Source organism: Tyto alba, unplaced genomic scaffold (assembly GCF_018691265.1).
Source record: "Tyto alba isolate M040663 unplaced genomic scaffold, T.alba_DEE_v4.0 Super-Scaffold_20, whole genome shotgun sequence".
Taxonomy (NCBI): Eukaryota; Metazoa; Chordata; class Aves; order Strigiformes; family Tytonidae; genus Tyto; species Tyto alba.
Genome location: NW_024881283.1, coordinates 8894718 through 8922707, shown reverse-complemented (window position 1 = coordinate 8922707; position 27990 = coordinate 8894718). Strand labels below are relative to the sequence as shown.

The 27990-nt window shown below is 58.3% G+C and overlaps 2 protein-coding genes across 5 annotated transcripts; one reads left to right on the top strand and one right to left on the bottom strand.

Annotated features, from left to right (window-relative positions):
• On the bottom strand, nucleotides 1-21518 carry RIMS3 (regulating synaptic membrane exocytosis 3). 4 transcript variants are annotated; one of them, XM_042793704.1, is made up of 8 exons: nucleotides 15221-15827; nucleotides 12073-12343; nucleotides 10521-10662; nucleotides 10278-10390; nucleotides 8530-8631; nucleotides 8271-8410; nucleotides 7836-8055; nucleotides 1-7014 (listed from the first exon to the last, which is right to left on the bottom strand). In XM_042793704.1, the coding sequence occupies exons 1-7, from the start codon at nucleotides 15401-15403 to the stop codon at nucleotides 7843-7845; spliced, it is 1164 nt and encodes a 387-aa protein (XP_042649638.1). In that variant the 5' UTR covers nucleotides 15404-15827; the 3' UTR covers nucleotides 1-7014; nucleotides 7836-7842. The 4 variants fall into 4 exon arrangements, with proteins under 4 accessions (XP_042649638.1, XP_042649639.1, XP_042649637.1 ...); XM_042793705.1 differs by lacking the exon at nucleotides 15221-15827 and adding an exon at nucleotides 21485-21518 and having other exon boundaries at nucleotides 1-8055; XM_042793703.1 differs by having other exon boundaries at nucleotides 1-8055.
• Nucleotides 19887-27278, top strand: LOC122153513 (extensin-like). Its single transcript, XM_042793548.1, has 3 exons — nucleotides 19887-19992; nucleotides 21751-23310; nucleotides 24208-27278. The coding sequence occupies exons 1-2, from the start codon at nucleotides 19887-19889 to the stop codon at nucleotides 23031-23033; spliced, it is 1389 nt and encodes a 462-aa protein (XP_042649482.1). The 3' UTR covers nucleotides 23034-23310; nucleotides 24208-27278.
• Nucleotides 27279-27990: the final 712 nt, after the last annotated feature.

The following is a 27990-nucleotide window of genomic DNA, read 5'->3' as shown; positions in this document are numbered from 1 at the left end:
AAAGTTTTCAAGCTGGCTTTAATCATCTTCACTTGCTGCCCCAATACTGTACATGCAGGTACAAGCCAATGAAAATGTGAATGCTTCGGGTTTTTTCCTCCTTGGGAAAACTGGCTAAGAATATTTTACAAAATAGCGTGCACCCTCACAGCCGTCAGTCCTGCTGCATATAAACCACAAAAATACAAGAGTTTTACATTAAGAAAGACCACACACATATAAAACATTACATAACACGGGTATAAAATTGCCATTTGCCTTTTTTTTTTTTTTTCTTTTTTTTTTAATCTATTACCATTCTCAAGTATCCATCACAAGCCCATCCCCTTGTCTCGAACATGGAACTGGGGCTTAAGGGACCCCCCAAGTTCTCCCCTCTGCGGCATTTACTTTAAGGTGGAGTTGCTAAACTCGCGAATCTGTCATCAAAGCAAAGTTTATCACAAAATACGAGTGGGCTAGTGAAGGCAGCCAGGTTTATTCACTAAATGTGGTTACGCCCTGGCTTCCAGAAGTGCAGAGCTACCCGGGGTGACGTGTCAGTGCGGTACGAGTTCTGCACCTAACTCTCCTCTTCCCCGTAGGTAACGGCTGCACAGACAGACGTAAGGTTGACGTGTGCCGCTCAAACGGTGAGATGTCTGCTACCTTTTTTGTTAAGGGATTGAAGGCTAAGCTCGCGGCAGCAATTAACTCCTGGTTAATGGAGTTCTGCCAACTCCCCGGTCTAACGGGACTCTCTTGGTTTAGGCAATTCTTTTTCGATGCGGCTTGTTGGGGAATTTGGGGTGGAAAATGGGAAGTAGCATGGATTTCTGCGTCCTTGCTTGGCTGTATCGCTTTCGTAGGGTGCACCCCTCTCAAGATACTCGTTTGAGCTTTCTGAAGCAGCTCCCTGGAGAAGGGCTGTGGTTAGCAATGGCTGGCTGGGTTGTCCCAGGTGCATCTCTCATTGCCTCATACCTTTAGCAATCTTGGACCCTTTTATGCCCCCTGATGCTTTTTAGGGGACTAACACAGCTTAAAAGGCATAGGCTGGGTTTAAAGATTTGTAAGGTATAGGTAAAATCCCTCACGTGTCTCGTTCGGGAATATAAATTCTGAATTTTTTTGATAGGATGAATGCTTCAGTTGGAGTGCTTCTAAAAAATTCATTGGTGCTTTTCTCTCCGTGCTTACGTGGGTTTGGTTTTGGTTTGTTTTTTTTTTTTTTTTCCCTGGTGCTGTTAGTAACCAAATTCAAGGACAAACTTCAATTCAAACTTGGAGCTGCTACTTTTCCAAGTGTTGTTACTAAGACAGATGTATGTGTTTTTATATTTGAGGTATAAACTTCTGAGATTAATGACAGATTCTTAAGTCCTGGATAATATCTTAAACGGCCCAGGCGCTTGTTCATAGCTTAAATTTGAGGTGGGGAGTAGGACAACATGATGGGGAAGATTATTTAGTTTAAACTGCATGAAAAGATCAAGCCCTTTTGAGAAAACAAGGCCACCAACTTCAAAGTGCTAACATTCAAGAGGCATCCGCTGCCAGGGCCCCTGGCCAGGTGGGCACAAGGAGGGGGGTGCTGCTCCGTCCAGGGGCCCTCTGGCATCAAGCATTGCTTCACGATCTTACTACAAGTTAGGACAAAGTTCCCTTTTTTTTTTTTTTTTTTTTTTTAATTTTTTATTTTTTTTAGTGAGTTCTGGGATCTAGCAGATACGCCCGGACAGCGATGCTGCTGGGATCCCTGCCCTCCCGCCCGAGGGACGCAATTCCTGCCTCCTCCTGAGGCTCCATCTACTCCAGGCGAAAGCTTTAGCGGGGGCTCGGTGCCCCTCCAAGAGCAGCAGCGCTGTCCCCAGCTTGTGGCATCCGAGACACTCACCTCCTTGCCGGCCCTTTTTGGAGGGGGGGGGGGATGGTTTTAGGGGAGCAGGACTGCGAACACCCGCCCGCATCGGGCGAAGGGGCGGCCTCTGGAGCGCTGCTCGTCTGCGTGTTTTCACCGGGACGGCTGAAAGGGGGGGTACCCACCGTCCAGCCGAATCATCCCTCCCTCCAGAGCAGCGCTCGCTGGCCTCTTGCTCCCCTTGCCCCGTAGCTCAGCAATCATTAGTGCAAGTGCTAAACGAAGCGGCGGTCGGGCTCGCGGGAACCAGCATGGGAGCAGGTGGGAAACGCACACCCCGTGTAATTGCCCTTCATTGCACAGTTACAACAACAAAAAAAAAAAAATAACCTGAATGTGATAGAGAGTGCACGAAGCTCTGGCTCTTAAAAAAAAAAAAAAAAATAAAAAAAAAATAAAAAAGAGGAAAAGGAGGCGGGGGAGAAAAAATTTAAAAAAAAAAATAATGAGGTATACCAATAATCGGAGCTCCAGACGGGCGCCGTGGTCACACCAGCTCGCGGGGCTCGGCGGCGGCCGCTAAACCGAGCTGCTTCCTCCTGGGTCCCCAGCTGCTGCTGCGCTCCGTCCTGGCGCCTGTGCCCGAGGCAGATGAGCGGGGCTAAACAGTGTGGCGGTTAGTCAGACAGCAAGACAAACACTTAGGCCCTTTACTGTACATTTTTCCAAGTCTACTTTTAAACCCTAAATCTTCCCCAAATACGGACCAGCTCAGTTAAGGTGAGCGTTACTGTCACATCTGGTCACCGAGTCGGTTTTGTTTCACTTTGGCTGTGTCGCACATAGCGTGTCTTTACCCCACCAATTCCAAGCATGCTTATTGCAGACATTTTTTTTTTTTTTTTTTCCATAGGAAGTCTTTTCTGCAGCCTTTCAACCTTCTTTGTAGCCCATAAACATAACTCCTGCCCCCCTAACAGCCAGCCAAGGGTTGGGGTGTTTCCTATGCTCGTGAACATGAAGTAGAAGGAAGACTTCCAGTTGAAACAGCTTTGCTAGAGAAACATTGGAGCGGGCCGTCATGCCTTTGGCACGTCACAGGATGCAAACCTTGCTTTTACTGAAGGTAATTTTACACGTGTCTGGAGGCATGAAAACCCAAAGGAAAGCAGAGAGAGCTCTTCATATCTTTTTCCATCTGTGATGCAAAACCCATTTAGACTTTGAATTCAGCCATCGAGAAGAACGGTGCCTGACCACTGTTCCTTGACCTTTCAAATGCAGTTATTTTCCAAATCAGTAACCAAATGCACACCCCTAAGGAAGTTTACAGATGTGCATTGTCCAAGCGTTTCACATCAATCTGGGAAGAAGTGTCTGAGTCAACTGGAAGAAAATAGGAGGTGGAATCTTTGTGCCTGAAAAAACATCACCGGTGCTGTTTTTATAAATGGTCTCATATCAGTAAAGACCCTTAAGGTGTACTCACTGCTGCTGAGTATTTGCAAGCCCACTTAAACAAGCGAAGGTATTTAAAAGTGTTAACTCCTCTCGCGTGCACCGATGTGCACCAGCCCGTACGAATCCAGGCTTGACTTTTCAAGTCTCGTGGCTGCTAGAGCGGTCGTGTAAGAGAGGGAACAGAAGCGGTTCCCTACCAGCAAAAGGAATCCTGATCCCGCTCCTGCGGGAATTTCTGGTCTCGTATTTGCAATCGAGAGCTACGTCTGTAACTGCTTCTGGAGAAAAAGGTTTTAAGAGCTGGAGAAGGTGGCCGCGGAGGGAACGCTTCCCACCATCTCAGTTGCTCTGTGGCATTTTCCAAAGCCACTCAATAGGTTTAGTTTTCTGATTGCTGGCCAGGTAATTGGTTCTGCACCTCACTAGGTCTAAGCATCCTCTCCCCATGCTTTCAACATGCCATGCCACTGATGAAACAGGAGCTAATTTCTGATTAAGCCCAGAAGCCTGGCCCACCTTCTGGTGCCCTAGAAAATTTTCACTCGACTTTGGCAAATAAAGCCCATTCCAGGCTTGTAGAAAACTCAGGGATCACTTAGACCTGGGCGTGAAATCATGCAGTGTTTCCTGTGCTTTGCTGCGTGGCTGTGACTTTTTTAACAAGAGTTTAGGGGATGGTTGAGCATCATTTCAAGGCTATTTTGGCAAAATCCACGCTTGTTACTCAAGTATGGTGCCTTGATTCTGACACCAGCATCTACTGTCAGTTGTGCTGTAGTAAGGTCTGTGTCTCAGGTGGGTGCTGCGTGCTACTTGCTGCTCACAAACTGCTGGGGGTGCTGGGTATAAAACCGGCTGCAAAGATAATTCAGTTGAATATTAATTATTCTTTCTAGGGGAAAATATCTGGCAAGTCGAATGGTTTGAATTTCCTTTCCTGGTGGAAGGTGGAGGAAAGGGAGGAAATAATCTAACGCATAATGCCTAGTCAGTGCAGCCACTTTTTGCAAATCATATAATACACTTAAAAAAAAAAAAAAAAAAAAATGCCCTTGGTGACAAAACGTTCCCCCAGAAAAAAACCTGGAGTCCAGAAGCTTGTGGTTTTTCTGGCGTGTCTCATGTAGGAAGCAACTGGGTATCTTGGCTTTTTTGTTCTTGTCGTTCAAGGAGGGAAAACATCTGACGTGGGCTCACGGGTTAAGAAATGCAAAGGAGCTGATGTTGTGATGTAAACGTGGCACACTTCGGTCTCTTCTCCCATTTTAGTGTTTCCACACAAGGGAAAGGTGGGTCCTGACCCAGATGCTTCCCCAGAGAAGTGAGTACCAGCTCGGGGGGGGGGGGGACGGGGGGGGGGGGGGATGGACTGGCCGCGTAGTGCTGCAAGTGAAGAAGTTAAGGTCTTGATGGATTTCAGTTAGTCTGGTGAGCAAGTGACAACCATTTAAAGTCGTTGGCACGGTGGCTCCACCTTGCTGGTCTCCACGAGCAGGAGGAATCGCTCCCACGAACCCGTCGCGTTGCAGCAAACGAGAACACAGCACTGAGAAAACGCTGGGGGGGGCGTTTGTTGTGATGTCAGCGACGCTGTTCTCCTCCACTGCATCCTCGGTCTTATCAGTGATAAAAAACCAAGCCAAAGTATTTGGGTTTTCCCTGTCCCCCGGCATACCCAGGTGCGCCTTCCAGACGATAATTCTTTGCTCTGGCTTTTCCACGTGCCAGCAAGGGCAGGTTTTCCAACCGGCGCAGAACCAGGGAGCCTTTGGCTAGACCTCAGGCATCGGGTGCTGTGGGTGCGCGCCTGGCTGTCCCCGTGCTCCTGCTGCTCCTCACCCACTCCTCTATCTCAAGAAAAGCGTTTCGTTGCTCACGAAGAGGGGGAGCAGTGAAGCTCTGCAACTCGCTGGAGAAATTTCCAGCCAGCGAGCTGTGTGCTGGGAGGGGAAGGGGGGTGGGATGCTGTGTCCACACCAGCGGGCAGAAAATACCCGCAGAGCTCCCTGCTCTGCCCACGCTGCTGTTCCACCTCCCCGCGGACACCGTTATTGTCCCACCGCAGGCAGATTTGTCATTCTTTCCATTGAAATGGAGTTGGTAAAGCAAAATCAAACTGTTAGCTTGAAGGAGCAGAAAGCTTTTCCTCTTAAGATGCCTTCCCTCAGATATATTCAAAATCCCAGCGTGCCGGGGCAGAGAAAGCTTGGCCTCATCCAGGCGTCGTCGACCTCATATAACTGCTGCGTGCTCGGGAAGGAATGTCCTGTTCAAAGGGTTGTTTATTCCTGTTTCAGTAGTCAGGGCACTGAGTTTGCTTCCTCAAGCCGCTCGAGGCTGTCAGTGCATCCCACGGTCCCGGCCGTCGCCATTCAGCAGGAGCTCAGAGACCCGCCCGCGTTGCTCTGACGAGCACTTGCCGCTCTAGCAGACGAGGATTTAATCTTTTACAAGGCAGGCGCTGGGCTCCCGAAGCAGAGCCCCCTCCATCCCCGGTCAGCAGCAGCCAGCCTGCTCTCTTCTCAGAGGTCTACAGTGATTTTGATTTGGTAAAGGTCCAGAGTCCACAGTAGTAGCTGAAATTCCTCGACACCCTGTGGCTCAAATCGTGGCGGGGTTGGGTGAACCAGCCGCTGAGCAGTGGGGGTTCGCTGACCCCCGGTCTGCGGAGGGGACAGCGTCATCGCGACAGTCTTTTCCTTCAGGTTTGCTTTCGTTCCGTTGTGGCAATGGGTTCGAGCTGGTTCGTCGTTCCTGGTGTCACCAGGAGAACCCCAGGTTGGTTCTGTTGTGCTCTGTGCATTGTGAAATTCTCTGCTTTGCCGATAAATAATTGTAAAAAATCCCAACTGTGCTGTGGGTTGATTTGTGTTAAAGACTGAAGGTCAGAGCCACCTGGTCAGCAAAACTTCCCATTGGCCTTCTGTCCTCTTCCAGGCTCAGGACTGCTCATCTTTTGGTGTGTTGGTTTTTTTTTTCCTCTCTTTTGGAAACTGATCCTTCAGGACAGTCATTGTGTTAAGTATCTTTTAAGAAGAAACCAGAGTTTCTAGTGGTGTCTCCCCTGAGTATTTTCAGCAAATTTCATTAGGCACCTTCAAAAAAAGCTTCCGTAATTCTCGGTTTTGCTACAAGAACTGGTCCCTTGGGGGGAACCAAAATGCTGCTTTAAAAACAAACAAACAAAACGTACAAACAAAAAACCCAAAACACTCAGCCTGATAATAAATTCAAAGCATCTAGTCCTTTGTTCGTAACCTCTCAGTCGCCCTAATTCCAGATCAGCAGAAGGTGCTGTTGAGATGTTCCCCTGTAGCGGACCACCAAGTCGAGAGTTGGAGAAAGGCGCGTCCTGCCGCGGGGGCTGGCAACCCCTCTGCTCCTACTTGAAATCCAAGTAGACCCCAGGAGCGCACCCCAAACCCAGGGAGGGCACCCCAAACCCGAGAACACCCCAGGCCTCGAGCTGGCCCTCGCGGGAGGCAGACGATCCCCCAGCATCGCGGTACTCCTGCTCCATCGAGCCGCCTTTTCCTGACTCGAATTTGCACGTGAGGCATCACCGGGTTTACAGTTCGGGTCTTGATTCGGCCGCACGAGACCACGGGCGGTGGTGAGACACGAGGGTAAGACCAGCAGATGCTTGGGTGAGGTGAGTGCACCTTTTTCTGTTCTCTCTCGCTTTGGCAATGTCACTGGTCACAGGCTACATGCTACCGGTAAAAAAAAAAAAAAAAAAAAAATTTAAATAAAAAAGAAAAATGACCACCAGAAGTGCTTGCTCAGTGTTGCAGGATTTGTGTCAGAAAACGAACAAACGGGAAGTGAGTGGCAGATGTTTCCGGTCAATCCGGAGTCTCTTAGATATTGCAGAGAGTGAGTGTGTTGTTAGCACGTGGCAAGCTACATAATAGAAGATGCTACATTCCTTGGGAAAAAAAAAACAAATAAAAATAAAAATAAAAATAGTGCTGAGTTGGATTTTTTTCTGAGGTTTTTTTCTTTGAAAAGCTACTTTTTCCTCAGAGGCAAGGAAATGAGATCGAAGGAAAAGAAACCTCGCCAACATGCTGCTTGCAGCGGCGCTGGATGGATCCGACCGAGCTGCTCTCGCCGGGTGGTCAGGAGAGAAACGCGGCGCTTCGATTCCTTTCCGGCGGGTGCCGGGACGAGGTGCGCTCACAGTCTCGGGATCGGTCGGCGGTCGCAGCCCTCGGTCTGCCTCACGGGGAGGGTGGGGGGTTTTATTTTTTGCTTCTCCTTCCCCCCCTGCCTCAAAACACCTCGCTCCCCCTCCGACATCCCCCTCTGCGCGCCGGGACGCGTGCTCGGGGAGGAGTGCGGCGAGAGCAGGTTTGTTTTGGGAAGGAGAGTCTTTTTTTTTTTTTTTTTTTTTTTTTTTCCTTAAAAAAAAAAAAAAAAAAAAAAAAAAAAAAGGACCAAAAAAGAAAAAGGACAGGATATTTACAGCTATCCACTAACAGTTTTGGTAGGTCAGGATGTCTCCTTTCCCCTCCCGGGCTCTCCCACCGACCTGCTGCCTACGGGCAGGAGGGACTGGTGGAGCTCTCCAGGGAGGACTGGGAGAGGCGGCGTGTCAGGGGCCCGATGCTGGAGTCGGCCAGCGAGGAGGTGGGGAAGAGTTTGTACCAGCCCGCGACCACGCCGGAGAGGTCAAGCTCCTCCAAGACGATCTGGGCCATCCCCATGAAGCACTTGTGGTCCATGCGCCCGTAATCTCCCCAGACGATCACCTGCGGGGCCGAGAGGGCGTTAGGGGGGCTGCCCCGCTCGTCGGGCGGGCGTTTGGGGGGGAAAAAGCGGGGAAATTCAGCGTGCCCAGCCGGAAAGGACCGGCTGTGATCGGGACGAGGAGGCTGCGGTGGGTTTCTATGCCCTGCCCTCGCTCCCCTAATGCCTCCCTGCCCCCCGGTATCTGTGCGGGGGGGGGGGGGGGGTGGTACATCACCTGCAGGACTTTGCCCTGGGGACTCTCCTCGAAGAGCAGAGGCTGCTGGTACGACGGGTCGCAGGTTTTCTTCACCACCTTGGTCTTCTTCTTGGCCAGGCAGACGCCGTTCTCCAACAGGTAAACTTTCACGTAGGTGGCTGCGTTGGAAACCGGGTGAGAAACTCCGACGCGGAGCGGGGTCCGGGGATGGTGCCAGCACAGCACCTCCATCCCTGATCCACTCCCCCCCCCCCCGGCCCAGCCTCCAGCCACCTACCAGGGATGGATTTGGAGCCCATCTTTGGGATAAGTCCCCTCGCCTGGATCACCTCCACCTCCAGCTGCCCGTTCCGGTCAGCCATGCTGACGTGGACATCGCCTAGGCGGAGGGACGAGACGTGCTCAGCACCCTCCCCGACAGCCACCTCCCACCGGGGCCAGCGCAGCCCCCGGGCCGGTCCCGTCCCCACCAGCCCTCCCTTTTGGCCCTGCCAAAAATCCTGGGGGGGGGTGTGGGGATGTGGGGATGTCATCTCCAGGGCTGGCAGCCCCCGGCACCCCCACCCCGCTGCCCTCAGCACCCAGCGCTCAGGCACACCCAGCGTCCCGCCAGCGGGCGCACGATTTATCGCGAGTTTGGAGGGAGGACAAAGCCGAGCTGGTGGGAAGACGCTCGGATTTGAGCAGTGAAGAGAGAACCGGGCGCTGAGCCCCCTCCTCCCCGCCAGCTCCATCCCACGGCAGCCTTCCAGGGGGATTTTTTTTTTTTTCCCCATGATGGGAAAAGGAGCTGGGGTTAACCAGGGATGTGTCTTGCCCAGGCAATGCCCTTGGCCATGAGCAGGCGAGACCCCAGCAAGGGCAGGAGAGGCTGGGGCAGGAGGGGCCAGTGGCTGAGCCCCCCCCCCCCCCAAGCCCCCATCTTCCTGGGGAACTTCACTGGGGTCCTTCCACACTCCTTGCGGAGGGGCATCTGCAAGAAAAAACATGGCCAGGCACCTCTGGAGCTCTGTGTGAAGTGGTTCTCCCACTTACTCTGTCCCACTCATATGGATGGATGTCCCTCGGCCGGCGGGTCCCCGTCACTCGCTGCTTTGTGGCCCCGGGGGGGGGGGGGGGGGGCAGGGGGAGTGGGGATGGGGAAGGGGCGAGCTGATGTCCCAGCGGGCTTTAACAGGAGCGAGATGAACCTGGATGTCCTCAAAACACACTTGGCATTTCAACAGCAAGCCAGGGCTTGCCCGAGGAACCAGCTAACGTTGGCCCCTCTGGGGGAAGGTGGGCAAAAACAGCGGGGTACAACTGCCCCCCCTTTCCCGTTCCTTCCCTCTCACTGGAGGTTTATGCGAGGCCAGCAGGACCGGGTCGCTGTGCTGGGGGGGACTCTGCGGGGGCAGGATGGGGACCCCGGTCGTAGTGGTCCCCCGGGGCAGCTCTCCCCATTCCCACAGCTCCGGCCCCTCAGCAGGAGCTGGGGCAGACACCTTGGTGTGCCCTGGGAGCAGCCGGGGACACGCTGCTGCTGGCTGGAAATTCAGACTTAGGGCACGACTTTCCAGAGCCATTTTGGATTTAAAAGGGAAAAATGGAACAAAACGCGGTTTCGCTGGGTCCCCTCCGCAGCGGGATGCTCGGGGGAGCTGATGCACAGCAGAGGGGCTTAAGAGGCCTCGGGAAAAGGCAGAGCTGATGGTTCTGCCGGCGGGTGCCCTGCCCTGAGCCCTGCACCGGGTCGTTCCCTCCCCTCGCAGAGCCAGCAGCGGGAGCAGCAGGGTCGGCCAGAGCATCTTACAAGCCACCCGGCACGTGTTCTGCAGCGAGAGACCCTGCCACGAGCGAGCCTGGCCCCCGGAGCCGGTGCCCTGCGCCAGAGCCCGCGGCCACTTTCTCCCCCGCAGCCCCTTCCCTCTCGCCGGAGCATCCTTACGCACTGCCCAGCCCCGCACCAGGCAGGATGCACCCCCAGCCCCGGGCAGGGACACCCCCCACCCCACGCCACCCCCCCCCCCGGGGCCGGCCACTCACCCATCGGCGGGGTGGCCAGCATTTGCCGTCCCACCAGCTGGCCCGGCCCCAGCCCGTCGAGGAAGTCGCTGAACTGGCTCTCGGCGCCCAGCCGGGTCGTGGGGAAGATGAACCTGCGCCCCGGGGGAGAGCAAAAGGGTTTTTGTGGAGCATCGGGCTGCCGGGTCTCAAGCGAGATTCCCCCCGGGAGGGTGCCCAGCCCCAGCTCCCGTCCCCCCCCCACCCCACCCCGGGGCTCCTTACGTGCCGTCGGAGCTGTTGCTGTTGGTGCTGCCGTCGGTGGACTCTCGGCTGCCTTGCCGGGTGACCCTGGTCCTCATCTCCACCGCGATGCCGGTCTCCGTGCTCCTCCGAATGTTGCTGCGCAGCTTTTTGGGGCCTCCCTCTGGAAGCCGGGACAGGGGGTGAGCGTGGGAAGCGCTCGCTGTCCCCCCGGACCCTCCTGCGGGACCGGATTCAAACCAGACGGAGGATCCGGGGTGCTGTGCAGGGCTGGAGCCTCCCCGCGTGCTGCTCCCCCCTTCTGTGATTTATTTATGCAACCTTTCCCTGGGGATGAAACCCCGCACGGGCACACATCCCTGTGCCACGCACGCCGTGCTCGAGAGCCACGGGCGAGAGCCCCCTGCCAGCACCTCAGCCATCCCCCCCCCCCCCCCCCTGCACCCGCTGAGACCTGCCGGACTCAGCTCACATGTGCTGACACCATCCCAGCCCGCCGCCCGGCCTGCGCTGCTGCAGAGCCACCTCCCGCCTTCCAAAAATCCCCAGGGCCCCCTCGACATGTGCCGATGTCCCCGTGCCACAGGGGACGGGGCACCCCCAGTCCCGCAAGCCCTGACACTGCCTGATGTCTTTCCCCCTCCACGCAGTCACACCATCCCCGCAGCCACACGTCCCGGCTGGTGGCAGATGGCAGGAGGAGGAGTGTGGCACGAGCATCCAGCCCTGGCATCGCCGCCAGCCCCGCTCCCACCGGGTGAGCACGTGAGTGTCAGCACCGTGCCGCGGCTGCTCCGGGGAGGGGGGCCAGGTTTGTTCTGCTAATTCAGGGGTTCCCCCGCAGAAGCATTTTCCTGACCCTGGCAGCCCCCCCCCCCCCCCCCCCCCCCCCCCCCCCGGCACAGGAGCTGCTCCCCTGGGCACCAGGGAGGGTCCCGGTCCTGCCGTCCCCAGGTGCGGTTCTGCCCATCTCCGGGACTTCTTGCTGGGCTTTTGGGGATAATTATACCCCTTCAGAAACACCTCAGATGAGCAGGGTGGGGGCGGGCTCCAAATTAACTCCTTTCTTTATAGAACAGCTCCCAAATCACAAAATGCCAACAAGAACGGGAATAAAAAAGCAATAACTAGAGAAAAAGCCTGCACTTAAATGAGCTTTTTGCTTCACCCGCCCTTTAAAAAAGCTTTTTAAAGCGTTTAAATATTTCCCAGAGCCAGGCCATTTGACAAGTCCTTTCTCCCAGCTTCCTCCCTCTCTGCCCGCAGCCCCGCAGCCGGGACTGGCTGTTACTTGAGGAGGGGGGAGATGCTGAGCCCAGACCCTCCCCCCCACAGGCAGAGCTCCAGCAACATCCCCGCCTCAGGTTTGCAAACGGTTTTGGCACCTGGAGAAGCGCCGGTGTGCCAGATTTCTAAGGGTTTTTTTTTTAGGTGTCTTCATCAGACGTGGGCGGCTAGAGGATTGCTCTGGGCAGCGGGGAGCGTGCACCTCTCCTAAAAGCATGGGGCTGAGGTGGGGGGGGGCCGGGGGGGGTGGGCAGTGCCCCGGGGGGGGGTCCCCACGGCCGCTCACCGGTCTGGTTGAGCTGCAGCGTGCTCTTGCTCCACTGGGACAGCCCCACGATGGCCACCATCTTCGCGCCCAGGCTGGAGCGTCTCTTCTTGCTGGCGGTGACGGCGACGGAGTCGGCGCTGCCCCGCGCGCTCTTCTCGACGGTGTACATCTCGCCGCTGATGCTGGAGCTGCGGACGACGTTCCTGGCCGCCGAGGAGCTGGCATCCCCGTTGAACATGGTCGGCCGCTGGCGCGCTCGCCGGCCCCCGGCTCTGCTGGGTGGGATCAGCTGCAAGGAGGGACACGACACGGGGGACCAGGGGACACGTCAAGGCCAGCGCGGCCGGGCGGTGGCACTGGCCGTGGCACCGCAGTCGCGCCCGGAGCAGCCCCACGGGGCTGGATGCTCCTCCGAAGTGCTTATAAAGCCGTGAAATTAACCCATCGGGACTATTTTTCCCCACCCGTGGGGGCAGGGTGAGGCGAGCAAAGGGGGGTGCAGGACCCACCCCCCCACACCCCCCCGGTGGAGCCGGGACAGGGGGTGAGCCCACCAGCCCGTCCCCAGCACCCTGTGGGTCCCGGGCAGCCCCTGATGTCGGGAGAGACCCACTGATGAGCTGAAGGCTTGGTGTGTCACCAACCCACCCAGGAGGGGACCCTGAGGCTTGGGGCCGACCCCACGGAAGGTGTCCAAAATCACAACCAGCAAAGTTCCTCCCGCGCATCTCCCTCCGGGCGTGCCTCTGCTCCACCCCGAGCTGGCCGCCAGCCCCGGGGGCTGGATCAGGCCCCAGCCCTGCAAACCGTGTGCTGGGCTGCTGCTGGGGTCCGCTGTGAAGCCCTGGAGGGACCCCCACAAATCTGCCGGGGTGCTTGGGCGATCGCTGCCAGCCCTCCCGCCCGGCACAGCGGCTGCTGCCTTCCCTTCGCCATGAATATTTTAAACTCCAGTGGGATGGGAGCATCCATCTTCCAAGGAAAGGTGAATTATTAACTCCAGGCCAAGTGAAGCCACTTTATGATAATGGATGGAGGCAGTGCCTGGAAAAATATTTCTCTTTCAAGAGAGAGAGTTGGCCACAAGCGTAGAGGATAAGTTATGGCTGGGAGTGGGGCAAGGCGGGGGGCTTCTGCTGCCCGTTGCCCTCAGGGGAAGGAGCTTCGACGGGGCACAGTTGGGCTGAGACCTGACGGGAGCCGTGGGCTCAGCTCCAGCAGCACTGAACTGGCAGATTTATCACTTACAGAAGGGATGCAAACCAGGGCAAGTGGGCGATTAGTCATTAATATCGTTAATGAGCTCCCCAAGAGCAGCAGCCGTCCCGCGTTTCCCTTCTGGCTGGCGTTTTCCTCCCTTGCTCTGCCCCCGGGCGAGCACAGGGCAGTGCCCCATCGCCGTCACCCCCCTGCTCCTCACAGCCAGCGGTGCCTGTTGCCGAGCGGGACCCCGGCACAGCTGCATTCACAAGATTTGGGGTACGCCACGGCCATAGCACATGCTTCCCCTCGTGTACGCACGTCCACGTGGGATTTTTGGCCCTCGCTGCTGAACAGACATTCAGAGCCCCTCGGATAAAGCCGCCGGCACCGGGCGAGCACCAGCTCCGCCGCCCCGGCATCGTGTGCCCACGGGCAACCGAGATGGGCCAGAGCAGCCAGAAGCACTTGCCCTACCCTCAGCGTCTGCTCGAGGAGGGGTTGGGGCTGAGCCGCGACCTTTGGGACATCTGGGATGAGCATTTTCCGACACCTCCAGGCACCCTCCGGGCTCCAAACCCGCTGCAGCCGCTCGCAGGGGCTGGGGTTTCTCTTGGGAAGCGCCGGCAGCAAGAAATGGATCCCAACCGCTTCCCCGACCGCAGCCCCAGCGCGCCCTCAGTCGCACGCCGCTTCCCTTCCCCTTGCCTCAGTTTCCCTCCCTGCAAACCTGACACTTAGACCGTGCCGAAACAGAAGCACGTCCCTTGAGTCCGGCGCGGCGCCCAGCTCAGGCCCCTCCACACAGCGTTAGGGCCAGAGGAGCTGTGGCACAACCGAGCCCCGTTATTTCTAAGGCCAGGAAAACACAAAAGGCTCCTGCTGCTGTTTTCCCCGCTCAGCGCTTCGGCAGCCACGAGATCACCGGGCTCTGGTGGAAGCAAATTAGATCAGGAGAGCACAGCGCTGATGGGATCATTTCCAATGCAACACACACACACACACACGCGCGGATAATCCGCCGCAAAGGAAGCGGAGCGCGCGCGCGCGCGCTCCTCAGCCCAAAGGAAGGATTTTCTTCACCCTGCCCATAATTTTTACCCCTTATCTCTTTTATCCCAATCTGCTTCTGGCCTCTGCGGAGCACTGGTGCCAGACGGGGAGATCAGGGAGGTGCCCAGTGCTCGGTGCTGAGATGAGCTGGGCCAGACGCCGTGCCTGAGCACCAAGAGCACCGGAGCCCGCCGCTCCCACCACCGCGCCGGCCTTGGCCCCGCGACAGCATCCTCGGCACAGGCAGTCCCGGTGCTGTCTCTGCCCCCGGCTCCTTTTCCCCACCAGCGGGGGGATTCAGGGAATGGCACCAAGTTTCCCTTCACCGCCCCCCCCCGCCCCATTCCCCCGGGTAATTTATTTCAAACCATCAGGATTCTCAGAGCAAACAACCGCGACGCTCCAGCCTGAGCCGGATCGCATGCAAGGACCCCCCCCCCCCCCGTCCTTCCCCGCCACGGAAACACGTCCCCGGTGGGGGGGGGGGGGGGTGTCAGCGCCCGCAGCCCCCCACCCGCGCTTACCGCCGCCACGCACCGTCCTCGCGGGGAAACGGCAACCGCCACCGCGAGCACCGGGAAGTTCTCCGGTGAGCAACTGGGCTGGCTGCGGGACGCACGGAGCCACCGGGCACCGGCTGAGCAGCCGGGAGAGGTGTCATGGCTGTAGCATCCCCCCCCCCTCCGCCCCCCCCCCCCCCAGCTCCCCTCCCCGGCTGCTCGGCGGACACGCCGCCAGCGCCCGACGCCGGTGCACAAGGGCGCAGCCAAACGGGAGCGGCAGGAAAACGGGCTCCCCGTTGCGTTTCCATCGCCGCTGCGGCGCAGTGAGCCCCGGTGAGGCTGGCGGGGCCCAGCCCTGCCCTCCCCGCACCGGCACCCCGAAGGAAAAAGAGGAGATGGAGGCATCTTACCGCCCTGTGGAGCTGGAGGAGGGACTGGGCAGCACCCGCTCCGCGCTCCCCGCCGAGGAGGCTCAGCCCCCCAGCCCCATCCCCGGCTGGAGACGGAGGGTGACGGGGCTGGTTAATCTTTAAAGGGTTCTGGAGAGCGGGGCTGTGCCGGCGCTGCTTCAGCATCTCCTCCAGCATCTCCATGGTTACATCGCTGACCCAGTTCTCCTCCCAGCCCCAAGCAGGGGCAGAGCGGGCCAGCCGGGGTGGGGTGCGCCTCGACGGGGTTGGGGGGGGGCCCCCCCTGTGCCAGGCGTCGGGTGCCCGATGAGCCCGCTGGGTCGCCCCAGCCGGGCGTCACGGATGTGCCAGGGGATGATGGAGCTGGGAAAAGTGGGGAGCAAGGGGGCACGGAGTTGGGGAGCGGGGACACGGGGGATCCCGGGGAGCGGATGGGGCCGTACAGCCCCACTGCTGGTGCATCCCAGGGAGCGGACAGTGTCAGGCGCTGTGAGGGAGCCCCAGCTCCCAAATATCTCACTGAAATAGAAATGAGGGGCAAAATATTGATGGGATAAACTGGGTGCTTTGGCAAAGCCTGTGGGGAAGGAGGGAGGAGCCTGGTGGGTGGCCCCACACAGGTGGGGAGAGGAGGTGGGGAGAGGAGGAGGAGGAGGAGGAGGAGGAGGAGGAGGAGGAGGAGGGAGGAGGAGGAGGAGGAGGAGGAGGAAGGTGATAAATGAGCATGGTAGGGCTGGCTGGGATGCTGCCTTGCGGGGAAGGAGGTGGAGGGATTTTTGGGGCTGTCTGCTCCCTCAAAACCCTCGAGGTGGGTGTCCCCAGGGAGAGACAGGGTTGGAAAGCCCTGGCAGCGGGGTGACACGTCCTCTTAGCCCTGGGCTGTCCCTGCAGCCCCCGACTCCCCGCACTGGGGCTGCCTCAAGCCTGGAAGGAGAGCACTGCTGTCCGGAGCAGGTGGGCCCTAAAATCAGCACTTTTGGTGAAAGAAAAGCTTGTTAGAGCTGTTGCTACAAGGCCCTGCCGGTCCTGAGCAGAGCACAACGCGCTAGGGCAAGCCGCAGCAGCACAGCTCACAAGCACACGCTCCTCTTTGTATTAGGAAGTAAGGCAAGGGCTTATTTCCCCTAAAAGTACTTAATTCTAATTAATTGTTTCAGGTTTGATAGGCAGTTGCTTATATAAATTTAATTGCCCAGCAAGAGGTATAATTCTGCACACATGAACTGAGAACTTGCAAGTAATTCCAGCTACTGGAGTTAAGCATCTCATTGCTCAGGCAGGTTATAAAAGTTATATTCTGGCTGCAACTTGCTGCAGGCACAGCATTAATTCTCCTGTACAATCTCTATGGGAAAGAGAAACCTTGAAATTAAAGGCTGGGTCCAAATGTGCTCCATTCATGGGAAAAGTGGAGCTTAGAGGGGAGAAGTCTGGAGGGGGTCAAGCCGGGGCTCTGCTTGGGGGTCCTGTGGAAGCAGCCCCTGCCCCTAAAAAAAAGGTCTGACTTGTGTGAGCGAGGTTTAGCAAGCTGAAGAGGAAGAAGAGGAGGAAGGCCACGGGGCAAACCCTGTGGCATGCTGCTGCTGGGTTGCTCCAGCCCGGGTGATTCTCCAAAAGGCAGGATTGGGCAGGAGCAGAAGCCCAAAACGCCGGAGCTGCTCCGTCGGTGTTGGAGCTGCTCCCCGGGAGGGAGAAGAGAAGGCGACCGAGCGGCAGCCGGAGGTTTTCCACCGGGATGGGAAGTGCTGGTGGCCGTGGTGTGGGTGAGGAGCTCGGTCCCCTGCACAGACCTGTCGACGGGAAGGTGGTGACAGCAGCCAGTGCTGTGGCCTGGAGACATCCCCAAGGGCTGAGAGATGGCTTCGTGGAGACCAGCTCTTCCAGCGACCCAAGCAATGCATCGCATCTCTTCTGGGATCAGCAGGGGGATGGATTTCCTCCAGCCTGGGAGCGGGTTGGGTCTGAAGGGCCTTTCTGCTCTGGGTGGTCTTCTCCACGCTGCTGTGCTGCTCCTGTGCAGGGGGGCCGGATTGGGACCACCCCTGGGACCCAGAGCAAGAGCCGCAGCCCTGCGTGGGGGTCTTCAGCGCAGCAATGACACAGAAGAACCAACTGGCCCATGGCTGGAGCCACCACCTCAGCCGTGGTGATTTACTTGCCGTCCCCGTTCACGAAGCACGTGGGCGTCTCCAGCCAGCCCAGAGAAGTGATGCTCCTGGCCGATGGGATCCGTCTGGGAGCACCGGGACAGGGAACTGAGTATCTCCAGGAGGGACAGGCAGGAACATGGCATCTTCCCGCAGCCGTTTGTCACGAGGAGGGGGAACGGGGGTGGGAGCTGGGGGCACCCATGTCTGCCCCTGCCTCGTGGCCTGATCTTGGGCTCAGCCCCCTCCGAGGCACCAGGAGCCCCAGGCCAGCACCCTGACCACGCCGGCCCTTTCCTCCATGTCCCCACATGACGTCTGCCGCTCGGTTAAATCAGATCTGTGCTGAATCCTGTCGTTTCCTAGGTAACATAAAAGAATCAGAGGAGTAAAAGCCACCCGGCGGGGCTGCGGCTGGGGGACAGCCAGCTCCCGCCGAGCCCAGCCTGCCCGGGTTCACTGCCCGGCTGACGAGGGCTCGTGGCACTGCGGCAAGCACCGGAGCATCCCTGATGGTCCGGTCTCATCCCACAGCCGTGTCGCCTGGGCCAGGCTCCCGCAGGGCAGCACCCAGTGCCTCTGCGCTGGCTGAACTGGGAGGATGCATGAGCGTGCCCGAAGGGTAAAGTCAAATGGCCTTGCAGCTTGGGGGGGGGAGCAGGACCTCGCTGGGGACACGCACGAGGAGGCTTGTAGCAGCCGCCTTGGGTAGCAGGATGCTGCAGCCATGCGGCCCCCAAAACTGGGCCACTTCCATGGGGAGGCAGCGGGATGTAAAAAACCAGCCCAGGGCCTTTGGTGGACACTGGGATGGGTCAGGGGTGGGATCACCCACGCTCAGCCCCTAACCCTGGCGCTCGGGCACTGAGGGCTTGCACCACCACGATGGGGCCGGGACTGGCACCAGTCTCCACCAGCACAGAGGGGTTGTAGAAAGAAGCTTTTCCCGTTACCCAGCAGCCGCTGCCTTCCCGGCTGCACAGCTCCGAGCTCTGCAATGCAGCTCACACCGCTTGTCTGCTGTGTGTGAATCCCATCAATATTTCATGGAGCTGCTTCCTCCAGGGGAAGGGCTGCTATCAGCTCTGGCTTTCTGCTGCTCCCACCAGCGCTCCTCTTCTTGCAGAGAACATCTGATTTTCTTCCACTGGCAGTCAGCACCCAACAGCCCCCTCTTTCCCTCCCCTTTCCGCATTAGCGAATATCGCTTTGCCTTTCAGGGGTTCTGCATCCCCCCCAGGAGCCGAGAGCTCTGAAATCCCTTTGGGTTCAAATCAAAGCACTGACCATACTCTACCCCTGGTTGCTCAAGCCCGCCCGCAGCAGAGGTGCCCAACACTACAGCTCCACGTTGGGCTCTCCAGGACCAAGCCGCCGGCCCTGCAGCTCCAGGATGGGTGACCAAACCCACCTACACCCCCCGTGCTCCCTCTCCAGCTCCGTGTCTAGCAGCAAAACAGTGAACACAGCCCCGTGACAGCTTGGTGCCAGCAGCCCAGACCTCATCTGACCGGGTCCAATCCACCCTGCCTGGCCACATCCAGCCCGCAGGTCCCAGCTTCTTCCAGAGCCCGGCAGGAGGTAAGGCAGGCCGTTTGCAGAAAAAGTTGCTTTTTAAATGCTAAGACTGCACTATTATAGCAAAGCTTCTTAAGGGATCAGCAGAAAACTTGCTTGCCGTAGGAAGACTTCGGTGAGCCGGGGTGATGCCAAGAGATGGCGGGAGCCTGGCACTGCCCGTAGCAAACACCCATCGCTCCGCCACGGTCTGCACCCAAACTGGGGCAGCAATCCTGGGCTGGCACCGGCACCCGCATCGCCCGCAGAGCCGGAGGACAGGCGACAGGGCACGGGGGAGAGGGGTGATGCACGAGCAACCCTGAAGCGAAGGCCAAATGCTCTCGCATCGCCCCACCACCCAATAAGGAACTAAAATAGGTGCGATTCATTGCAGGCTGCAACACCTCCAGCTCTGGGAGGCCCTTTATCTGCGGGAGGGATGAGGAGCCCGGGGAGGCTCCCACCGTGATCCGGCACAGCAGGCGGGGGAGCCCCTGAACCCGGCAGGCAGCGAGCACGGTGTGTCAGCAGGGTTGTTCATCCTGCGCTAAATCACTTTAAAACAATTACTAAATGAGTCTGCTTCCCCGCTATTCGAGATGCTGCGACGAAACGTTTTTAAGTGCAGTGAAACGGATGCAAGGAGATGGTACTGCGCGGCGCAGGGTTTTAATAAGCAGGGAAAATAGGCTTTTTCATAACCTTAAACTGCATCTTGCATAGATGTGAGGCTTCCCGTGGGGCCGCGCTGCAGCGAGAGCAGGCGTGAGCCCGCGGAGGGCCTGATCCGCAGGAGCCGAGCCCGAGGGGCAGCAGAAGCTGAGGGAGGCCAGACCTGGGGTGTGCAGGGGAAGCTGGTGGGGATTTGCCCCCTGATTTGGGGCGCAAGGGGTAGACCAAGATGCTGTGATCTCCTCCTCTGTCCATGTCCCACAAAGGCTCTTGCAAACGGGGCTGAAATGGGGCCGGAGCGAGCAGAGGGGGATCGCTGGGATGTGGGAGGCGGCAGGAATTTGCCCCCGCAAAGGGATTCGGAGAAGGTACATCGCTCTGAGGGGGAGACGCGTAAGCGCAGCAGAAGGGCTGGCTTTCAAGAGGTGTGGACGTAGGAAGAAACGGGCACGCGTCTAAAGGGGAGAGGCGTGGGTTGGGGAGCTGGCCCCGCGCCCGAGGGGCGACCCCGGGCTGCAGCAAAGCCCCTGGGTTTGTGCTGCAAGCGAAGCCCATCCCCGTGCCGCCGGCCCGCTGGGCTCCACAGGCTCCTGCTCTCGGCGCACTAATGAAATCAGCAGCGCAGCCCCACGGGACGTTCCCTCTGCACCAAGTGATGCAATTCAGCCCAGGGCTAATTGTTTTGCTCAGCCTCGAAAGCCCCCTCGTGACGCTTCCCCGGGCTCCTGGGAGTGGGCACTGGCCCTCGCGGAGCCCGGCACGGCCACCACCCCCTCCCCGTGGGGACAACTCTGCAGCCCAGTGTGAGCACCCACGCGATGCCCCCAGCGCTGGGGACCGTTTTGAGGCACAGAGCAGCCATCGCTCCGCAGCAGCTCAGCAGACGTGGTGGCTGGCCAGGCCCTGGCCCGTTCGGGTGTTTTCCCGCTGCGGTGGATAAGCGATGCCCACGCTGCCCTCGGGCTTCTCCCCAGTTACGGTAACCCCAGTTATAGTAAGCAAGGAGCAGCGCAGGCGCCTCTGCCTGTCCTAGGGCATCGTTCTCATTCTTCCTCACCAGTTCTTTTAACAGATTTCCCTACAGAACCGGCCGCAGCACCTGCCCAAAACGCCACGGAGGGCAGAGCGGGCTCTCTGAGTTGAGCAGAGTCAAACCGCTGTACGAAGCACACGCTGGAGCCGCCGGGAGAGGTGAGCACCGGCGTTACGTGGGCTGCTGGGGGCCAGGATGAGGCCTCGAGGCAAGCCCTCCCCCCAGGCAGGAACCCCCGCTTTCACCGGTCCCTACCCCCGTTTCCCCGGCGGCGGGGACCAGCGTGCACGGGACGGGGTTGACGTCAACGGGCTTTCAGCGGGGATGATGGATGGCACGGGAAAGCGCTCCGGTTCCCGAGCTGCTGGCTGGGAAACGCTGCCCGCCGCCCCGAGCCGGGGGGGGGCTCCGGTAAAGCGGCCCGGGGAACCCTTGGGGCTGGGGGCAGGGGGGGGGAGCACAGCCGCAGCCTCAATCTTTCAGTGCAGCAATGGTTTTGGGGTGTTCACGGCTCAGCTCGGAGCCTGGGGTATGCTTTAGGGGTGCCAGGCGCACTTCGTCAGCAACCACCTGGGGTCGGGACCCCTCTTTACCCCCTCTTCCCCCCCCTACTCCCGGGGCTACCGGAGCTCCCATCCCGCTCCTCCCCAGCACCGCATCTGCGACGGGCATCCCCCAAAATCACTGCCCACCCCCCCACCCTCCCCCCATCCTTCCCTCCCCCCCCCAGCCGCCGGCGGGGGATGCTCCGAGGCAGGTGCGGCCCCGCTCCCCGCCGGTAGCCGCGGGGACCCGAGGAGGTCGCCGTCCCGGTCGCCCGGGACCGCCCCACCCCGCGCCGCGGGCACTCACCGCCGCCGCCGCCGCCGCCCGTGCCCGCTCCTCCCCTCGGCCCCGGCGGGCTGCTGGGAGCGGCGGGCGGGGGGAGCCCCGGGCCGGGCCCCGACGACCCGGGCTGCCGCGGAGAGGGGGTGGCACCCCACCCCCCCAAGGTGCCACCCCCGGCCCCCAAAAGCTGCCCGCTGCATCCCACTCCCAGCAGCTGCAGGCTGAGAGCTGCCAGCTGGACCCCAAAAGCCCCCGGCACTGGACCTGCGGCTCGTCTGTCAGATCCTAAGGGCTGCTGGCTGCACCCTACACCCGCCAGACAGACCCCAGGAGCCTCCAGTTGGACCCTACACCCATCAGCCGGACCCCAAGAGCCATCAGCTGGATTCTACGTCCATCAGCTGGACCCCAAGAGCCACCAATTGGACCCTACACCCATCAGCTGGACCCCAAGAGCCACCAGTTGGACCCTACACCCATCAAACAGACCCCAAGAGCCACCAGTTGGACCCTACACCCATCAACTGGACCCCAAGAGCCACCAGTTGGACCCTACACCCATCAGCCGGACCCCACACCCATCAACTGGACCCCAAAAGCCACCAGCTGGACCCCACACCCCTCAGCCAGACCCCAAAAACCTCCAGCTGGACCCCACACCCATCAACCGGACCCCACACCCACCAACTGGACCCCAAGAGCCACCAACTGGACCCCAGGAACCTCCAGCTGGACCCCACACCCATCAGCCGGACCCCAAAAGCCACCAGCTGGACCCCACACCCCTCAGCCAGACCCCAAAAACCTCCAGCCGGACCCCACACCCACCAACTGGACCCCAAGAGCCACCAACTGGACCCCAGGAACCTCCAGCTGGACCCCACACCCATCAACTGGACCCCAAAAGCCACCAGCTGGACCCCACACCCCTCAGCCAGACCCCAAAAACCTCCAGCTGGACCCCACACCCATCAACCGGACCCCACACCCACCAACTGGACCCCAAGAGCCACCAACTGGACCCCAGGAACCTCCAGCTGGACCCCACACCCATCAACCGGACCCCAAAAGCCACCAGTTGGACCCTACACCCATCAGCCGGACCCCACACCCATCAACTGGACCCCAAAAGCCACCAGCTGGACCCCACACCCCTCAGCCAGACCCCAAAAACCTCCAGCTGGACCCCACACCCATCAACCGGACCCCACATCCACCAACTGGACCCCAAGAGCCACCAACTGGACCCCAGGAACCTCAAGCTGGACCCCACACCCATCAACCGGACCCCAAAAGCCACCAGCTGGACCCCACACCCCTCAGCCAGACCCCAAAAACCTCCAGCTGGACCCCACACCCATTAACCGGACCCCAAGAGTCACCAGCCAGACGCTACACACATCAGCTGGACTCCAAGAGCAGCCAACCTGACCCTTCTCCCACCAGCTGGACCCCAAGAGCTACTGGCCAGACCCCACTACTATCACCCAGACCCCGAGAGTCAGACCCCACACCCACCAACCAGACTCCCCGGGCTGCCCACGGGGCCGCAGGAGCCCTCAGCCAGACCTGAAGCTCTGCCAGCCGGTCCCTGCTCGGCCGCTGTGCCCACTCCTGCAGGAACACGGAAACCTCCCGGCTCCGATCCCTTTTGGCTGCCGCCGGGGTGCGAATGTGACCCTCCCAGGGGAGAAGGGGACGCAGGGGGCACTTCTTGTGCCCTGGTTCCTTCCGAAGAAGAAAGTTTGAGCGGAGAGGCAGCCCCAGTTCCCGCGCTGCCCTTGGACTCACCTTGGCTCCCTGAATACAAACACTAATTTCTCTCTAAGCAGCGTCTCTTTTTACTCATGGTAAATTCCTCCAGTGCTTTCCCTGCGTTGCCTCTGCAGGCTGCGCACCGCGGCTGACATGGAGCCACGTGCCAGAAGGAAACCCTCCTTTGCCGACTTTAACTCTGTCCCTCCCTAAAATAGAGTCGGGCTTGGATTTCCCGGTGGGTGGGGTCCCCATCCTCCCCATGCCGGGGGGGCCCAGGGCTGCCACCGGCATCCCGGGCTGCAGGGGACCACCCGGCCCTCCTGGGTGAAGCCTCCAGCCGGGGTCCCCGTATCAGGGTCAGAGCCTGGGGGGTGATTTGGGACCACGGCCCCAGGGCGGGTGGGTGAGTACGGTGCTCAACAGGCATCTGTCGGTGGAGGGAGGATGGGGGGAAAATTCCCCCTGCGTCAGCTGCTGGAGGGGAAGGGGATGCAGGGGAGAGCCGGGATGCAGAGGGTCCCGGCGTCGTGCACGGGAAAGCTGGTTAAGGAGCAGGAATAGCTGAAGGAACTAAATATGGAAACTTGGATAAAACATCGCTGAAGTAGGGAGATGGTTTCCTAACAGAATTCAAAGCATATAAACAAACTCAGGGAGGGAGAGAGGTTGTCTGGAGGGGGCCTTTATGAGGAATATTTAGAAAAACTAGCTGAAAATATCTTGGTAGGGAAGGCCATTTCATCAAAGCAAATTTTCAGCTTTGTGGGGAAAGTGTCAGTCCTGGGAACATATTGTTTTGGGGGAAGAGATAATGAAAACACGTGCCTTGACGGTGAAAAGCCTCTCCTTCAAATATTTTTTTTTCAGCTGCCACAGTTTGATGATAAAACATGAAGTTTCATGGCAATAATAAAACAATAATGACAAAGTTTTCAGCTCAATTGGTAGGAAACTTTCTGACCAGCTCTGTCTTCTGCTTCCCTTGGCAGGTTGCTCCGGGATCCTTCACTGACCTCCCGCCGGGAGCGACTCGGTGGCTCATTCCCACGTGCTCGAGACCGGGGGTGTGCGGCACCGACAGCCCCCGCAGCCCGGCCCCTGGGAGGCGTTTCCCCGGAGCAGGGTGGACAAAAGCCCCGGACTTGGTCTTGCGCAGGGATCCCATCAAGGCTCTCCCATCTCTAATGTCTCTTAATTCGTTAAGGAGCTCAGCTTTGCAGTTTGTCGGCTCCTCACCACCTTCTCCTTTACGGTTTGGTTTTGTGCCGGCGAAAAGGGGGTGGTTTAATGCGATTATTCTGGTAAAGACAACATAAGAGGATTGGTGGGGCTTGGCTTTACAGCCCTGCGGGGGCTATCGGCAGCATGTGGCACGGGGATAAACTGGCTGTGGGTTAACAGAAAGCACGGAAGAAGCTTTGCAAGCCCTGCCATTGTAGGCACCCCAAACCGTGGTGTCCCTACAAGGGGGACCCCGGGATTCTGCAGACCCCGTGGGTGCCACGTGCTGCCTTCACCCTGTCTCTGCACGGCAGATGTCTGCCCGCGGCGTGGCTGCTGCTCATCCTGGCGAGAGGTGGATGTTATAGGCGACAAAAAACACAAAGAAGGGGGCAGAAACGTGGGGGGACTGGGGCTGCCCTGCGGCTGGGCGTTCGGGGAGGGAGTGGGGCTGCACCTCGTGAAGGGTTATGGGGAGAGGATGGTTCGTGCTGGGTTTCTGCAGCGTGTTTTGCAGAGGCTTTTTTTCCAGAATCGTGCTGCAGGTGCTAGTCCCCGTCCAGAGAGCCAGGCTGTGGGGCGGGCCCCGGGTGCGCAGAGGGGTTTGTCCCTCGCCCACGGGGACGAGCACGTTGCTGCCGGGGCTCGGGGAGGTTGTCGGTGCTGCGTCAGCTCTGCAGCTTGCTCTCTCGCTCCTGCGCCGTGTCCCACTTCTCGCGGGAGAAGGAGCAGCGCCAAGATGCTGTAAGATCTCCTTTCACCATTCCGTAGGGAGCAATCGGGTCACGCGGGCTCACCAGTACGCTACTGGGAAAGCCAGTGCGGTTGATCTGTGCTGGGCACCAGCCAGGCAAGAGGCAGTAGCACACCATCTGCTTCTCCTCGGGATGCTGCAGGCACTGGGAAACCCGCTGTCCTGCAGCGGGACCGGACAAGCTGAACCCGATCCCAGCCCTGAGCTGGGTGCCGCATCCTCTCCCCACTGCCGCAAGCTGGAAGTGCTCACCTGGGAACGGGGCCCCCCAGTTAGAGCTGGGCTGAGCGTCTTGGCTCAGAATGGCTCATCTGCAGCTCTGAAGGTTTCAAGCTTTCATAACTCTGGGGGTTTTTAATGACTTGTCGCCTCTGCCCTGGGGACGGAGGGCTGGGAGAACCAAGGAGAGCGTAACAGTTGTCTGGGGGCTCCTATCTGGGCCAGAGAAGGTAAAAGCACTTTGCTGTTCTGGGAGCCCAGTTCAAACCTCAGACTACCCGAGTACAAAAGCTGCTGGTGACCCACAGCCCCGGGGCTGACACTAGATTGTCCTTCAGGTCTTTTGGTCTCCCAATGAATCCTTTGGCAACACCCAAACCGCCATCTCTCCCACATCAAATTATCTTTCTGGGTTTTTCTTTCAACACAGAAGACAAGGTTTCTATAGGGCCTTCAAAAATGTGTGTACATATACAGGCATATAGATACATACTCTTAACTTAAATATTATATAGATGGTCCCCAACTGAGAGATGTACCAGGTGGGACGTGGCAGTTGCAAACTGGGTTAGGAGCCTGGTTTGCAGCCCAGCATCAGGTGTGAACCGAGACGTGGCACAGCGGGGCAGCCTGCAGGACTAATGGGCCCTAAAATCTGGGCCGAAACAGCCTGGTCTTTCCCCCCCCCAGATCTACGAGATAGCATGTCCATGCAGAATTTACACCCAGGTTTTTCTTTCCTAAACTTTTCTGCACTTGGGGATAACTGCCACAAAGCAACAGCTTATTTAGGGTGAGTCCAGAGGACTGCTGTAAGGGGAGGGGGCTGAGCTGGGGCGAAGGGCCAGGGATGTCACCTCTGCTCCAAGAGATGATTTTTCTAAAGTGTCAAATTCAGCCCTTCCAAAACCTGGCCCAGGGGCGCAGTCAGTGCAGCACCGCTCCTCAGGGTCCCATCGCTGGCGCAGGAGGGAATTGGCTGGGCAGGTAGCAGATGTTGGTTAAGTGCAAACTCAACAAACCACAAACGAATTTATGCAAGCACCAATAAAGCAGAGAGGGGAAAAGCGCTTGCTGCTTTTTTTTTTCTTTTTTCTTTTTTTTTTCCCCTTGTTTTTCTTGGCTCCTCCACGTTTCGGCCAGGCTGACACAGAGACCTCTGTGTTCGCAGATGGCTGCGATCCTTCTTGGGGAGGCCGAGCGGCTCCAGACAATGCCTCCATTGGTGCTGAGAGAGCAGGTGGGGAGGAAACGGAGCATCACGGGCACAGCGCAACGGCACACAAAAGGATTCAGCAGGAGGAGGAGCGGGGTATTGTGAAGAAACCCCTCGAGTGAGGCCTGGTCCCTGGCAGGAAAAACAGCTGGTTGGTTTGACAGCTGTGCCTGGCAGCAAAGTCAGCAGCAGTGCCGGCTAATTGATTTATAAATGAGTCATTTTGAAGAGGGGCCGTATAGCATTGCATATAATCACCCCCAAATGCTACAACAAAAGGAGATTAGCTTAGAGGTTGTGAGAATAATTAAAAAAAACAAAACAAAACAAAAAAACAACAAACAACTAGCATGGCTTTTGTTGCTCTTGGCTGCCTTGCAAGTGCCCTGAGATCACAAAGTTGCAAGACTTTCAATAAAACTGCAGGAATTTGCTGCAAGATATCTCCTACTTCAGTGCCAACACGTAGCCTTCAGGGCAGCTGAGCTCTGAAACCACAGCGTACGCAGGAATTTGTCCCATTTCCTACATTTGGGCAAATGTCACACAACAGAAACCACAGATCTGAACTCTCTGTGTTTGCAGGACGCATGCGGGCTTTTCTCCTCTCTTGGGCAGGGTGCAGAGCCCAGTGAACCCCCAGAAACTTCACCAGCAGACGTCACCAACTTTGAAACCCCCCTGGAAAGGGTGAGGGGAAGCGCAGCAGCCGCATAGGACCTGACTTTCTTTTCCCCCCATCTCAAATGACATTTAAAGCACCAGCCAGGCAAATCCTCTTCCAAGTTGTAATTTGGATGCAAACGATTTGAGCACCAGAAAGCCAGTAAGAAGGCAAAGATGGTGTCACTTTTCAAGACGCACTTTTTCATGGGAAAAATATTGAAGCAGCATGAGTCACGGTTCAGCGTAACATGTCCCCGAGCCAGAAAAGCTCCCTGGGAAATGAGATAGCTGGCTGAACCCAAGCACAGACTTTTGCTTGAATCGGCTCCAGCTCGGGCAGGATAGTAGCAGAAAGTTATCCTGCGATGATAGATCAGAGGCCTGTGTGAGGAGTGTTGGACAGCTCACCGAGGGTTTAATTTGGACAGCTCTGAGGGTCATGCCAGGCATGGTTGGAAACCTCCCTGCTGAGCCAAGAGGAAGAGCAACCCCTGTGCCCTGGCTGAGGCGCGCAGAGCTCCGGGAGGACCCTCGAGTGGGGATGGTTGTGCAGCCAGGACCCCCCGGGACAACGAGCAGCGGCCACAGCTTCACACAGCGCCTCAAGGGAGAGGCCGGCAGCGGGCTCACTGCCCCTCGCCAGCCCGCCTCGGCCCTGCTGGAGCTAGACCCGGCTCAAACCCTGCCGCACCCGGG